This window comes from Colletotrichum destructivum, chromosome 2, assembly GCF_034447905.1.
Source record: "Colletotrichum destructivum chromosome 2, complete sequence".
NCBI classification, from domain to species: domain Eukaryota; kingdom Fungi; phylum Ascomycota; class Sordariomycetes; order Glomerellales; family Glomerellaceae; genus Colletotrichum; species Colletotrichum destructivum.
The window spans coordinates 4,887,407-4,900,907 of NC_085897.1; the positions used below are offsets into that span (position 1 = coordinate 4,887,407).

General features: G+C 56.9%; 2 protein-coding genes across 2 annotated transcripts; one reads left to right on the forward strand and one right to left on the reverse strand.

Moving 5' to 3' along the window:
* Window positions 1-3,336: 3,336 nt before the first annotated feature.
* Window positions 3,337-9,195, forward strand: CDEST_03691 (Putative Sec7 domain, PH-like domain superfamily, sec7 domain superfamily, pleckstrin domain 9). Its single transcript, XM_062919850.1, has 2 exons — window positions 3,337-6,478; window positions 6,544-9,195. Exons 1-2 carry the CDS (start codon window positions 3,541-3,543, stop codon window positions 8,532-8,534), a joined length of 4,929 nt encoding a protein of 1,642 aa, XP_062775901.1. The 5' UTR covers window positions 3,337-3,540; the 3' UTR covers window positions 8,535-9,195.
* A 762-nt stretch (window positions 9,196-9,957) lies between these two features.
* Window positions 9,958-11,542, reverse strand: CDEST_03692 (Putative glycoside hydrolase family 16, concanavalin A-like lectin/glucanase domain superfamily; the record flags this gene model as incomplete). The annotated part of the gene is made up of 2 exons (XM_062919851.1): window positions 11,237-11,542; window positions 9,958-11,117 (listed from the first exon to the last, which is right to left on the reverse strand). Exons 1-2 carry the CDS (start codon window positions 11,322-11,324, stop codon window positions 9,958-9,960), a joined length of 1,248 nt encoding a protein of 415 aa, XP_062775902.1. The 5' UTR covers window positions 11,325-11,542.
* Window positions 11,543-13,501: the final 1,959 nt, after the last annotated feature.

Consider the following 13,501-nt stretch of genomic DNA (forward strand, 5'->3'; position numbering starts at 1 on the left):
CAGTCTTTCCCCCTGCTCGCGCAGTGGGCGCTATCCTTGACGAGACCGAGGGGCACACCCGGCCAATGTTCTGGGGGGTCCCTTGGAGCTGACTTCTACTTTGGGGTATGAGCTGTGGTGAAGTGGCTGCATCTTGCATTACCCCTGCAGCCCTGCCCCTCTTGTATCTTTTTTACTTGTAGGAAAGGATGGGGTGGTGTGAGCAGTCAGTAGCGAGTATGTCTGGTGTCTGGTGTCTCACAAGGCCTCCTGCCTCCTCCCGTCCATTGTTCTTCATTTACTGGTCGATATCCGTGGTGTCCTGTGGTGAGCGCGACATGGCAGCAGTTGCGGCAATCAGCTAGTCAGTGTGCAGCAAGACGATATCGGGGATGGGATGTCAACGAGTCAGTCGTTGGTTGGTGGTGATGAGATGAGGTGCAGACCAGACCAGGCCAGACTAGACCGGACAAACCCAACCATCGGTGATGTCGCCGAAAGGTGTCGCCGAAAGGGAAATGACGACAAATATTGGGTTTTGTTTGGGTCGAGGGATAGCAGCAAGAAGAAACGGGTAATCTGCCCTCGAAATGAGAGAAAAATGAGAAGAAAAAGGTAGAAAAATAGAAGAAGAAAAAAAAAGAAAAAAGGAAGGAAAAAAAAGGAAAACTGACAGGCAGGAAAAAGGGGGAAACCCTGCAGGCGCGGTGGAGACTCTTCGCACCTTCTGTCCTCTTTTGGGGGAGACTGCCTGAATGACTGTCGAGGGCGGCAAGCACTAGGACAAAGAAATAACAGGGTGGCAGGCTTCTGACCACATGTCGCCAGGGGCGGTCTGTTGCTACCACACGATGACAGGTAGGTAGCTGACTGGACCCTTCTTTCCTTCGCCTTTCCCTGCTCACTGCTGTCGATTCTTTGGCATGTACCTGGAAATCGGTACGTACTGATGTGGAGACAGAAGGTGGGAGAAGTCCAAAGTAGATAGGCAGGTACCTTAGTGGGTAGACGAGGGACGGGAACCCTGGCGAGTCGGGGCGGGTGCACGTCGAAATTTGGGCGGTGGAGGAAAGAACGATAGTCTCGTCTAGAAGAGGAGGGTCATGTACTGCATCCGTACTCTGTATCCGTAGTCTCTTCTGAGCGTTTCTTCCCCTTCACTTTGATCGTTCGTTCTCCGCGGGTTGTAACGTTGGAGCCAGGTATCAATCATCATCTCGATCCAATAGATACCCATGGGTGTGTCGTCGTCGTCGTCGTCGTCGTCGTCCTCGTTGTCGGGTCGCCTCCCACCGGTATTGGCGTCTGTGCTTTGCTTTGCTTGCATTATGTCTTGGCCGTTATTATTGTTGTCGTCTCGTCTGGTGTTTCTTGTCCCTCGGAGCCGGACATGACAGGGACAGGCGTTACAAGTTCCAAAGTGCGAAGCTGTCAGCGGTCACACTTTAGCTGGTGGTCTCGCGCGCTGGGTTTCTGCGTGTCTCGTATCGACAGACGGACGCCGTGCTGCATGCGGTTGTGATGGGCGCCGTTGGTGGCCTACAGACCGAGACTGAGACTTCAAAATGGGACTGAGACCGACTTTGACATTGACAGAAGACGACGGACTGCATTGGACAGTACAGCGTACTCTGTATCAACCTGTATCAACCGGCCATTTCTCACCTGCAAAAGACTAACTGCCTGTAGACTGTAGCACATGATTGTCATGGCAATCGATTCGATTCCCCATATCGACATCCACCTTACCCCCTGTCACTTCCTCCTCCTCCCCCTGCTCCTTTCCAGGAACCAAAGGTGCAAGGTACCCGTATCCATCCATACCAAGACCATAACCTTGACCTATTCTATCCCGACCTTCAGTCTTCCTTCCCTCACTTTCTTTACTTGCCTTGCGCTTGTCTTGCCTATCGTAGGTACCTAGTAGCTTAGCTTATTAGCTTACCTCGACCTTGTTGGATCCAGATGCAGTTCTTCCTTCGTTCCACGCGTCTGCCCGTCTGCCCGTCTGTCTGTCAGTCACTCCGTCAGTCAGTCAGTCTCTCTGTCTCTCTGTTTCCGTGTATTGACTGCCTGTCTGTGTGTCTGTCTACCAACATCAACTGAGCAATCCCTCTTCTCCGACTGCTTGTGCTTCACTGCCAACCAGACCACCAACCCTGGCATGCTGCGCCAACGCACATAGACTGGACGAACATGCATCTTCTTACACCTTGGTCTAATAATACACCATTGCTTCTTTGACTTCCTTTACCTTGCATCGCTCCCTGTCGCCCAGAAAACCGCACACGCACACGCACACACACACACACCCTCGGACAATTATCGCCGTCGGCCATCGACCATCGCCAACTTTCCCACTTCCACTTCCACTCTCACGCCCACTTCCACTGCCACCACAACCCATACGGGCCTGGCAAAGTTCCTAGGTCAGGGGAAGATTGAGGGTAACATCCATCGCCTTATTCGGAGCATCACACCAATTACCAACCACCACTCGAGGCTTCGCCTACCCACATCGGTACGAATACTAGTACATAATAAACCTTCCCGCGCCCATTGTCGGCCTGTCGCTCGCGACGAGCACCTCCTGGTCCTTGACATTGCCCACTTGCCCATGCCAAAGACAGCAAAACGGCGAGAAGCAGAAGCAGAAAAAAAGCAATTCGAGCAGAAAAAAAGCCAAAAGGAGACCGGAAAGCATCGTTGGCGCCCCTGCGTTGCAACGTCGTCCGTCCCAAAGAGGCCAAAAGGAGACTCGAGACTCCGAGAGAGCGCGACTACTGTTCGCACTACTTACTACCATACCCAAGTCTCCAATCTCGACCCCAAATTATCTGCGCTCGCTTGGGAATCGTTCGCGTGGGGAGAGAGTGACTGAGAGAGAGACAAAGCCGGCCGCGACCAGGCCGACCGCGATCCCGGCCTTGTGGACATTGCGACGCCTGGATACATACTACTACTCTCCTGCTGAGTGAGTATCCGTACCTGTTCGTTCTACGGATAGCTCCTCAGTACCGTCGTAGCATCGTAGTAGCTACTGCTACGGATACGCCCGTTCGAGACACTAGACGTCGACGCGCCGCTCCCGGAAACGTTCTCAGCCCCAGCGCCAGTGTCAAAGGTCCTCGACGCTCGACTGCTGCGCTGAAATCTTTCCATCTCGTCGTTGGACTAGATTAGATTGGACTGGATTAGACTGGGTTGGATTGGACCGCCTGCCCCCCTCCGGCGTCGTATTGGACGGGCTTGCTTGCTGCTCGTTCCATTGGGCCATCTCGGCTGAACCCCCCTCCCTCCCTCCTCTCCTAACCAAGAAGCGACTGTACTTCGTACGCGCTCCTAATACAACACACACACCACGCATACCCAAGCGGCACTTTTCACTTAGCCTACTTGGGGGAGACGTTACTGCCGACCCTGCTTGGCTTGCACATGAGCCTGTACCTGCGCCTGCGCCCGCGCCTACGCCTGTCGGATTGTTGCAATCTGGAAATGACTTGAAAACCCTTTCGGACCCCCACGATACCCTCCCATCCGGCCCCCCTCCCCTCCTTCACCATGTACGCCGACTCGCCGAGACGGTCCAGTCGCCGCCGTCCCGATCTCAACATCGACACTTCCCCTCCCGTCGCCTTTTCGACCAGGCCCTCCGCCGTCGCCGTCGCCTCTCGAGAATCAGCTGCCGCTGCCGCCGCTCCCCCCGTCCCCCAAACGCCCCCAAGCAACAGAAACAGACCGCCGCCGCCGTCTTCCTCCTCGTCCGTCGCCAAGGGCAAGTCGAGCTCCCGGGCATTAAGAGGCCCGGCTCTCTCCCGTCATGCCGACGACTCCCTCCTAGATACCCCCGAATCCCCCGACAGCTTCGACATGTCGGCGAACAAAGAAAACGATAACCCTGATCTGCCCCGTCCGCGCGATTCCCACGACCTGTCTCTGTCCCCGCGGAACGTTACACGCGATTCCCTAATGGCCAACATGCTGATTTCCCTCGACCAATTCACCATGGCCGGTCCTATCGGCGGACCGTTCGTCAACGGCGCCCCAGACATGCTCGACGAGCCGCCCCAGCAGTACCAGTACGATACCGACGGCGACGGCTTCTCTAGGTCGGTGCGAGGCGGCCGTGCCAATGGCCACTCGTACTCGTACAGCTCCGATTTTGACGCCGACGACGCGAGTAGGATATCCTCGCGAGGGCGGAGGAGCAACAGCAGCTCCAACTTCCAGCCCGGCCTGCATCGCATCAGCAGCATGCGCGAACCGCTGCGAAGCACACCCGGCACCTCGCGCCACATGCACTCCCGAGGACGCAAGGGGAGCGCAAAAAGCAGCAGCTCCAACAGTATCGATGCCGGCTACGCCCAGGTCCTCAGTAGTACGAGGTGGGCGTCGGGCTTTGGTGGTCGATCTTCGAGCTTCGACTACGGCCACCGCCCGCCCGCCTTGCAGGCCACCACTCAACAACAGCAACAGCAACAGCAAGCCGGAGGTGCCCCGTGGCACATAGAGTTCTCCAACAACTTCTTCGCCGACAACTACGACGCGGCCCCGACGCCTACCGTGCCTGGCGGGCCTCGACGCATGATGCCGCCCGTCACGCCCCCGGCGGCCACGAATTACCCCCCGTCTCCTGGGCCCGCCGCTGTTCCCTTGCCTGCGGTGGAGCCCATCGAACCGCTGCCGCCCGTCACCCTCGAACGCAAGCGCTCAAACCGATCCGCCAAAAGCACCTCGACAAACCACCACCACCGCAAGGCGGAAAACAATCCCAACAACCCTCACCACGAGGCGCCGCCGCCGCCGTTGCCAATGTCGGTCCCAGCAGTGCCTGCGCCGTCGACGGCCGCCGCCTCCGCCGCCTCCTCTTCGCCAGCACCATCTTCCGTCCCCGCGTTCGAGATCGATTCCGCACCCGCGCCACACGTGGGCTACGGCAAGACAAAGGAGGCGGTGCACGGAGCTCAAGTTCCGACACAAGCACCGTCGCAAACAAAAGAAAAACCGGGGTTTTTCAGGCGAGTCTTCGGCTCGTCCAGAAACAATGCCTCGAGCAATCAGCCCGAGACGCAAAATTCCACGGCCGTATCCGTACCATCATCAACATCTGTTGTCGATACGGCTGACCAGAGGTCCGGGAACAAATCTCTTCACGTTGCCAGCCAGATGAAGTCCTCCGGCTCCGCCCCTCCCTCGCGGGACACGTCTTCGTCCCATTCCCATCATCACGTGCTGCAAAAGAAGCCGAGCTCCTTCTTCCGTCGCAGGAAGAAGTCCGTGTCCGCCGACGACGTCCCTCCCATGCCCGCCGCCGCCCCCATCGAGCCTCCAATGCCCCCCTTGGTTCCCCCAATTCAGCTGTCCGTCCCCAAGGACAAGCTTTCTGCGAAACCCGAACCCAGCCCAATCAGCAGCCTGAGGAGGGTCATGAACCCATACCTAAAAGGCAGCCCGGTGACGCCAAACACACCTCTGTCACCTCACTCCGCCGGCGCCGCCCCTGTGCAACAATCTGCCAACCCTGAAATGGCCTCCGATTCCGCCCCGGCTTCGCGCACCGAAGCACCCGAGGAGCAGCCGCGCTCCTTCTCGCCCGACTACGACCCGAGCCCCAATGCACGCATACGTGAAGTCCGGTCTGCTTCGCGCGGCGGTGGTGGTGACGATGACGGTGACGGCGATGACGACTCGCAGCCCGAATACGAACGCCGTACCGACACGCCCACTCGCCCGCCTCCAGAGCCTCCCGTGTCGACAGAAAAGAGGAACAACTCCTTCCTTGACATTGATGGCAGTGACAACGAAGCCGACACCGAGTCGAGACGGGGCAATAAGACGAGAAGGGAGAAGGGGTCGATATCTGGCAGGAAGATCATCAAAGACTCGTCTCCCTCGCGGAAAGGCGCTTCAGACGGGACCGACGATACCATCAGAGGCAGGAAGAACAAGAACAACAACGGCAGATTGGCCGTCGCCCAGGCAGACTCCGATGACGAAGGCAATCGGCCAGCGCTAATCCTGCCGATTGAGGGTACTAGGTCTGCCAGCAGGGCGTCGGGATCGACCACGACTGAATACAAGTCTGCGATAAGTGGAACCCCCAGTGTGAGGATCGAAGCCTCGGCCAACAACAGCCCCAAGGTCCTCGGGACCTTCGAGTCCATGAGCTCCAAGCCCCTCGATGAGCCCGACTTTGTCGTCGGAGACCCGACGGAAGATGACCGCCAAAAGGCCAAAAAGATATTTGACGGTAACGAGGACTTTATCCAGAAGCAGAAGGCCGCTGCGTGGATGGGCGAGGAGGGCCCCGTCCGGCAGAGAACTCTGCAAGCGTACATGGACCTTTATGACTTTACCAACAAGAGCATCTTGCAGAGTCTCCGGTTGATATGCCAACGTCTGGTCTTCCGAGCCGAGACGCAGCAGGTGGATCGCATTTTGGTTGCCTTTTCCAAGCGTTGGTGTGATTGCAACGCCAACCACGGATTCAAGGCATCCGGTACGTCTTTCTCTCTCTTCCGGCTTTAAAATAGGGTTCGAGCTCAAGCTAACGCGGCCTACCAGATGTTATCCACACAATCTGCTATTCGATCATGCTGCTCAACACTGATTTGCACCTGGCTGACATCGAACAAAAGATGACGCGGAGCCAGTTCGTCAAGAACACCATGACCACCATCGTCCAGGCGGTGGCGGAGGCAGTCCCCGATGCGTTTGAGCGGCCGACCATCCTGCCAGGCAAGTCCAACAGCGCTCTCGGAGCCGACGATTCCAGAACATCCATCGAGGAGCGGTTCACGTCACGTCGATTGTCATTCCGACCTCCGCCGAGGCACGAGGGAGACGGGTCCGGAGACCACTGCCATGACGAATGCGGGCCCCTGGTGAAGGCGCCGTTTGACGGTTCGATGCGAGCCTGGGAACACCAGGTCGAAATCGTCCTCAAGGACATCTATGCCTCGATCCGCGACGAGCGATTGCCCCTATTCGGCGCCGATCCATCCAAGAACCTCGCGCCGAACCCGCAGAGTAGCCTCTCCGTCATGGGAATGTTGAAGCGAACGCCTAGCGTTCTGAGTAAGGCCCCGTCTGAGAGTCAGGCATCTATGCGTGGACGCATAGCTGAAAATGGCCGTGCCAATTCTTCCAGATGGAATTCGAAGAGCAGGTCACGACCTCGTATGGGCAATCCGGGATTCTCTTCGTCAAGAACAAGCTTCGAGGACGGAAATTCAGTTTGGAGCCCTACCGTATCATCGGCCACGTGGAGCAAGCTCTCGCTGGGCCGAACGCAGACCTCGATGTCTGTGGATTCGCTCAGCTCGTCATTCTGCGGAGGCGACTATCAACAGTCCATCGGATTTGCCAACGCCCTTAGCCAGGCCGTCATCCGTGATGATGAATCCGGTCTCGGCAAGGAGCCGTCCATCATGAGTGACGAACTGAAGCCCGCTCACCTGCTCGAGGACGAGTCCCTCGAGCTCGCCGGCCCTCCCTGGGTAAAGGAGGGCATGGTGATTCATAAGCACCACCTGGACGGTATCGAGAAGAAGGCCAAGGACCGCCACTGGAACGAGGTTTTCGCCGTCATCCAACGAGGCCAAATGAGTATATTCTCCTTTGGCACTAACAAGTCGGCGGCACGCAAAAGCCGCGGCCGCCATGCGGCCAAGGGTCCCGCCATCGTCGGAGGCGGCAACTGGCAGGAAAATGCTACTAATCTAGGTACGTTCAGTCTCCGCCAGACCCTGGCATCGACGCTGCCGCCACCCGGCTACTCGAGAGCTCGGCCTCACGTATGGGCTCTGAGTCTGCCAACGGGTGCGGTTCACCTGTTCCAGGTCGGGACCCCGGAGATCAGCAAGGAGTTCGTCACTACGGCCAACTACTGGAGCGCTCGCCTGAGCACGCACCCGCTCGTGGGCGGTATCAGCAACATCGAATACGGATGGAGCGATGCCATCATCAACAACGCTCTCGTCACGGCCATCAATGAACAAACAGTGGGCCCGTCGCCAGGACGTCAGCGGTCCAACTCCCGACCCGGAAGCAGCGCCGCCAACAATCGACCTAGCATTTCAAGCTTCCGCTCCGGCTCTCTCGACCATGGGCCTGGAGGACCGTACAGTTCCGCCAGCCGTGGCAACAAGCTTCCCGGCGACAGAATCCACATCGCCGACTGGGCGCCTCCGACACAGAGTATGCGGCCCAGCAACCTGCCTGAGGAGGAGCAGCTCGACAGCCTCCTTGCTTACGTCAAGGGCATCGAAGACGAGCTGCAGGTACATAACCAGCTTCGCAGCCCGATGCTACTTGCATTTACGCCCCGCGGCAACAACGCCGTCCGCGCCATGGCCAACTGGGAGCGCAAGAGCGCCTACCTCCTGCGGGAGATTGTCAAGTTCAGGACGTACGTCGACTGCCTGCAGCAGGCGGGTACGCGCAAGAACGAGATTTACACAGAGAGAGATCTGGCGCGCCGGGCGGCCAGAGGAGAACTGGACGAGGGAGAGATTGAGTTTGACGCCGAACGAGACACATCGATCAGAGCGTAGACAACATGCGTACGTTAAAAGATACGGGGCGGGGCGGAGAGGAGGGCAACTAATCAGGAAAAACAATAACGAGTGGTTCGTGCTCGGGGGAGAATACCTGAGCACACGACTGACGATATGACCACATTGGACTCTGGGAGTTTGAGCTTGGGGACGAGCATCTTTGGAGGTGTTTGCTTGGTACATCATCTCTGCTCTCTCTCTCAACCTTTTCTTTTTTCTTGGAGTTTTTTTTTCTCTCTCTTTCATTTGTACAAAACCTTACCTAGTTTGATACCCAGACTTTTTTTTCATCGACGAGCTCCCCACCCCCACTCCCTCCTCTCCTTTCTTAGAATGCCCCCGCTGTTCGTCACCTTTGACTTTAGAGGACCGCATGCTCTGGGGGAGAGAAGGGGAGAGTGAGAAAGCTTTCTGATGTCTCGGTGTTTTGGTTTGCTAGGGGGAGGCATAGTATGCGTTATTGGATGATGATGTTTTGATTGGAGGAGGGAACGATGGTCAACGGCTGTGACGGCCATACTGCTTAGATATGGATGACAGCAAGGTCTCTTTTTGTCGGGAAATAAAAGGAGGGTTGGGAGATGGAGTAAAGTAGTGGATTAATGAGGTGTAAATAGTAATACGTCGCTGTCAGAGAGAGAGGGAAAAAACAAAATAGCAGCAACATGAATTGCGCACCTTGCCTTTTTTTTTGCTCTGGGTTTCGTTCCGTTGATCTTGTTGCTTACCCTCACAACAACACCCTAGATTTGAATTATCCCTTGCTAATAGTCCTCCTCCCCCTACTTTTACAGGGTAGTGTTTCAACATAACTCATAACTCATAACTCTTGCCACGGAGTCGTCCTCGTAGTCGACAAGGGCGAGGGGGGCCGAGTGTGGACACGAAACCAGGCGGGCGTGGGAGAAGTGAGGAAAGTCAAAGGCAGGCAATACAGGCAAGGCAGGCTGCTGCTGCTGCAAGGGGCAAGGTACCTACCTACCTGTAGGCGCTAAGCCAACGAAGCCTTCGTTGGACGTCTTTGGGGAGACGAAAAAGGAGGTCTTTGCCAGCGCGTCGAGAGTCTCTGTGTTACGTGATGACGACGCGGCAGGGGCTGGAACACTTGAGGGTGCGTGACAATGCCGCATGCAGCCGGCGGGCTATGCTACGGTGGACGAAACATCATTGCCAACGCTCAGAATGTGATGGTTCAAGAAACAAATTAGTAAAAGCAGACTAGTGTGACATCGAAGGTGGTATTATTAGTGCAGCATTACAAAATATTCGTCTGGCTTTCACGGCAGCAGCGCCTTTTCCCCCTCAGGACCAATTTACACATTCTACGTTCATACATGCCAACACCCTCCCCTTCTAAAACCTATGTACAAATGAGGACAAGCAGTAATTAGCGGTGCCCAGTCATAGAAAGCGATCCCAGTTAAATAATCATGGCCGCAAAGAAAGCCGCGAGACCGCCGACGAAGAGGCTGGCCTGCAGAGCCGGGGCGGCGGCGGCGGCGGCGGCGGGGGTGCTCGACTGAGCGGGAGCGCCGCCGGTGATGGTGGTGGGAAGAGTCGTCTGGGCGTTGGCGGAGCCAGTGGGGGAGCCGGCACTTGAACTAGGTCTCGTCAGGGTCGACAAGGTGGCGTTGTTGGCACGTGTAGTGCTGGTGATAATGGTGGTGTTGGCGACGACCGACGAGATGGGGGCGGCGGTGGTGGAGGCCGGGGCGGAGGTGTTGATCTTGGAGAAGACGGGGAGGTCGGACTGGGCGGCCTTGTTATCGCCGATGGGCTTGCCGTCCTTGACACCGTTGCTGGAGCCGACGCCGCCGATGCTCGCCTTGTCGCCGGCACCAACAACATTGATGCTCTGCCAGGTGCCGTCGGAGCCCTTGTTGTACTCGTACTGCTTGGCGCCGGCCTTATCGCCGCCAGCATAGTCCCAGACCTTGAGGGAGCGGTAGTGGCCGGCGAACGGGGCCTTTTCCCATTCGGCAAGACCGCCGGCCCAGTCGATGGTGCCTTGGGCAGTGCCCTTTCCGCCGACCCAGGTGCCGAGCTTCAGCTGCATAGGGGTCTGGGGGTAGTTGCCTTCGGCCGGGGTGGCGGTGCGGTAGACCTTGCCGTCGATGGAGAAGACGATGGACTCCTTGGTCCACTCGATGGTGTAGGTGTGGAACGAGGTCATGGGGTTGAAGGGCACCTCGTAGTAGCGGGCGCGGGTGTAGTCGTTGATGCCGAGGGCGTAGAAGTTTGTCTGGACGTGGGTCTGATCGGCGCCGACGAACTCCCAGTCGATCTCGTCCAGGGCGTCAGACTGCAAGACGATGCTGGTGACGATACCGCGGCCCGGGGCGGCCTGAAGCTCGACCTCTACCTTGCCGAAGAAGAGGTAGTTCTTGGAGGTGAGCGTTGGAGCGTTGCTCTCCTCGAAGATGGTCATCTCAGCTCCCGTATCAGGGGAGAAGGACATGACCTTAGGGTTGTACTTGACGCCGCCGTCGACGATGAAAAAGGACTCCAGGTCGTCGATGTTCTTGGAGGTGCGGAAGTCATAGCTGGCTTCGCCGCCAAAGGCCGGGTTCGCAGGGCAGGCTGAAAAAGCATGTTAGCATCGTGGTGTTGTTGAGTAACATGGGCTATAGTTTGAGATAGTGACCGGCCCGTGTAAGTGGTAGGTAGGGGGGAGGTTCGGGAAATGGGCATTAGCTCACCATCGCCCTTGACGGGGTTGCAAAGCGAAAAGGTCTGGGCGGATGCCAGGCCAGCAGTGGCCAGAGCCAAAGCAGCGTATCTCATCATCTCTAGGTTGACGAAGATGAGGATGATGGTTGTAGAAGTGGTTGCAATATGCGGATTGCCTTGTGAGACTGGGGTGAGGAAGCGACAGGTAGAAAAGACTGCAGCCCGAGACGATGTCGACGTCGAGTTGTGGTTTTTATAAAAGAGATGAAGAATCACGGACGTCTTCCTGGAGAGAGTGAAGGAGGACGAGGAGGGTCCAAATATAGATGTTTGGGAAGGCTAGAGGCTACGAAACCGGCAATTAGCGTACCAGGGGAGGCACGAAGAAACCAAGGAAGGTTGAAAGGGGGGGTGGATGGTGGATGGTGGATGCAGGACTCGGACCAAAGGCCTAAAGGCTGGCTGGCTACCCGTGTATGGTTTGCGGCAACAAGCAACGAGAGGCTGGAGAGTTTCTGGAACAAGGTGAGTCAACCTCGAAGGGATGGTATGTGTGTATGTGTGTGTATGTGTGTGTGTGTCAACTGTGAACGGGTCTCTTTCCTTTGGTGGCCGAAGGCAGCGAGCGACGAAATGGAAGAGACTGAAATCAAAAGAATAAGGAACCGGAGGACGAGACACGAGACACGAGACGAAAGCGGGCAGTCAACGGTTTGTTTTGCGTCGGGCGGCGGTTGCACTGGGGTTTTGTACATGTCAACATGGAGTGGGGGAGAATATCAAGTAGCTGGACTGACCTATCCCAAGAAATCCCAAGGAATCCCAAGAGTCCCTGGATGGAGTCCAGGCAGCTGTGATGCTGGCTTCTCCGTCGCTTCGTTGCTTCATTTCTGCCTTTCTTCTTCCCTGTAAGCTAGCTGTCTAGGGCGCTTGTGTAAGCACAAGATGACATGGGTGGATGGATGCATAATTAGTATTGCCTCGTCTCGTCTCGTCTTGTCTTACTCCTCCTGTTCTTGCCTCCTATTCCAACTTCACTAATTCCCTCCTTCTGCTTGCCAAGAGCAACTTGCACTGGCAGGAGGAGGTCAAGCGCGAAGTCAGCAAAGGCGAGACTGGGAAGGAGGTGGTGCGCAAGGCGGGGTGTGCAGTAAGATGGGAAGGGAAGGAAGGAGGAAGGAGGGAGCGCCACGCTAACGCAGGGTCCATAAGCGACAAAGGTACAGCGCCACGCAGAAACTGGGGGGAAGGTACCTTGCATCTCGCTTACCGCCACCCAGCTGGTTCAACACGATTGACAACTGGACTGCTGCAAGCGGGAGATTAGGTATCCCAGCTGCAGGCAGGCCCTTCTTTCCTACCTACCTTAGGAATCCGTAGGTTCCTCCAGCATCGGTACGTGCCTCTCCATGAGTCCCCCTCCATCTGGAGGCACGCTCTCTGTCTCTCTCCTTCTTTCTATCTACCCATCGGACCGTTTGCCACACCGGCATCAAATTCTCTGTTTCTGCATATCCTGCATCCAGGGCAGAACAGAAAGCCAGTTCCAGCTCCAGTTCCAAGTCGAGTCGAGTCGAGTCCAGTCCAGTCCAGATTGGCGCCGTTTCCGTCTTACACCACCTTCGTCATCTTGTTCCTGTTCCAGCTCCCCTTCAGTCCTCGGCTCAAATTCTCAACACCATCTCCCAGCCTCCCCATCCCCTCAGATGGATCGCCACATTCTCCCCCTCCCTCCACCTGACGAATTCCACCAGCCGAGGATTCCAACGACCCCCTCGGCCGTTTCCTCTTTACCCTTCCATAACGACGACGCCAACGTTGCCTCGTTCACCGCCAGCATCTTCATTCATCATTGTCTCACGCTTAAACCGACATGAAGCCGTACTCGCGAACGCCTTGCCGCGTCTCGTCTCCCCACCAGCGAAGTCTCGGCATTCTCGGCCGCAATTTCCCACTGACTGACTGTCCGCTGTAAGCCGCGACTGTCGCACGCGGCGGCACTGCTGCTGGCTGGCTGGCTGCCTCTGTTGACTGTCGTCGACGTCGACTGCGACCTCCCCCTATGCGCCGGGCAACGATGATCTCCATCTGATCAGCACATGTCCACTTTGCCCAGCCCTACGCTTCAGGAGTATACGACAGATCGGGCTGGCCCAGGTGCCAAGACCGTTGGCCGTCTCGTGTTGTGCGAATAGGAGTCTAGGACGCGTCCGGTCGACCTGCACCGAAATTACTCCTCTGCCAAAGCGAGGAGAAAAGAACCCCCATTTGCTTGCATCACCAATCATATTCAC

What these genes read in the sequence shown, in the direction of transcription:
- CDEST_03691 (XM_062919850.1), top strand. Translation starts at nt 3,541, where the DNA reads ATGTACGCCGACTCGCCGAGACGGTCCAGTCGCCGCCGTCCCGATCTC. An exon ending in CCACGGATTCAAGGCATCCG is followed by an intron (nt 6,479 to 6,543) that starts GTACGTCTTTCT and finishes GCGGCCTACCAG; the next exon opens with ATGTTATCCACACAATCTGC.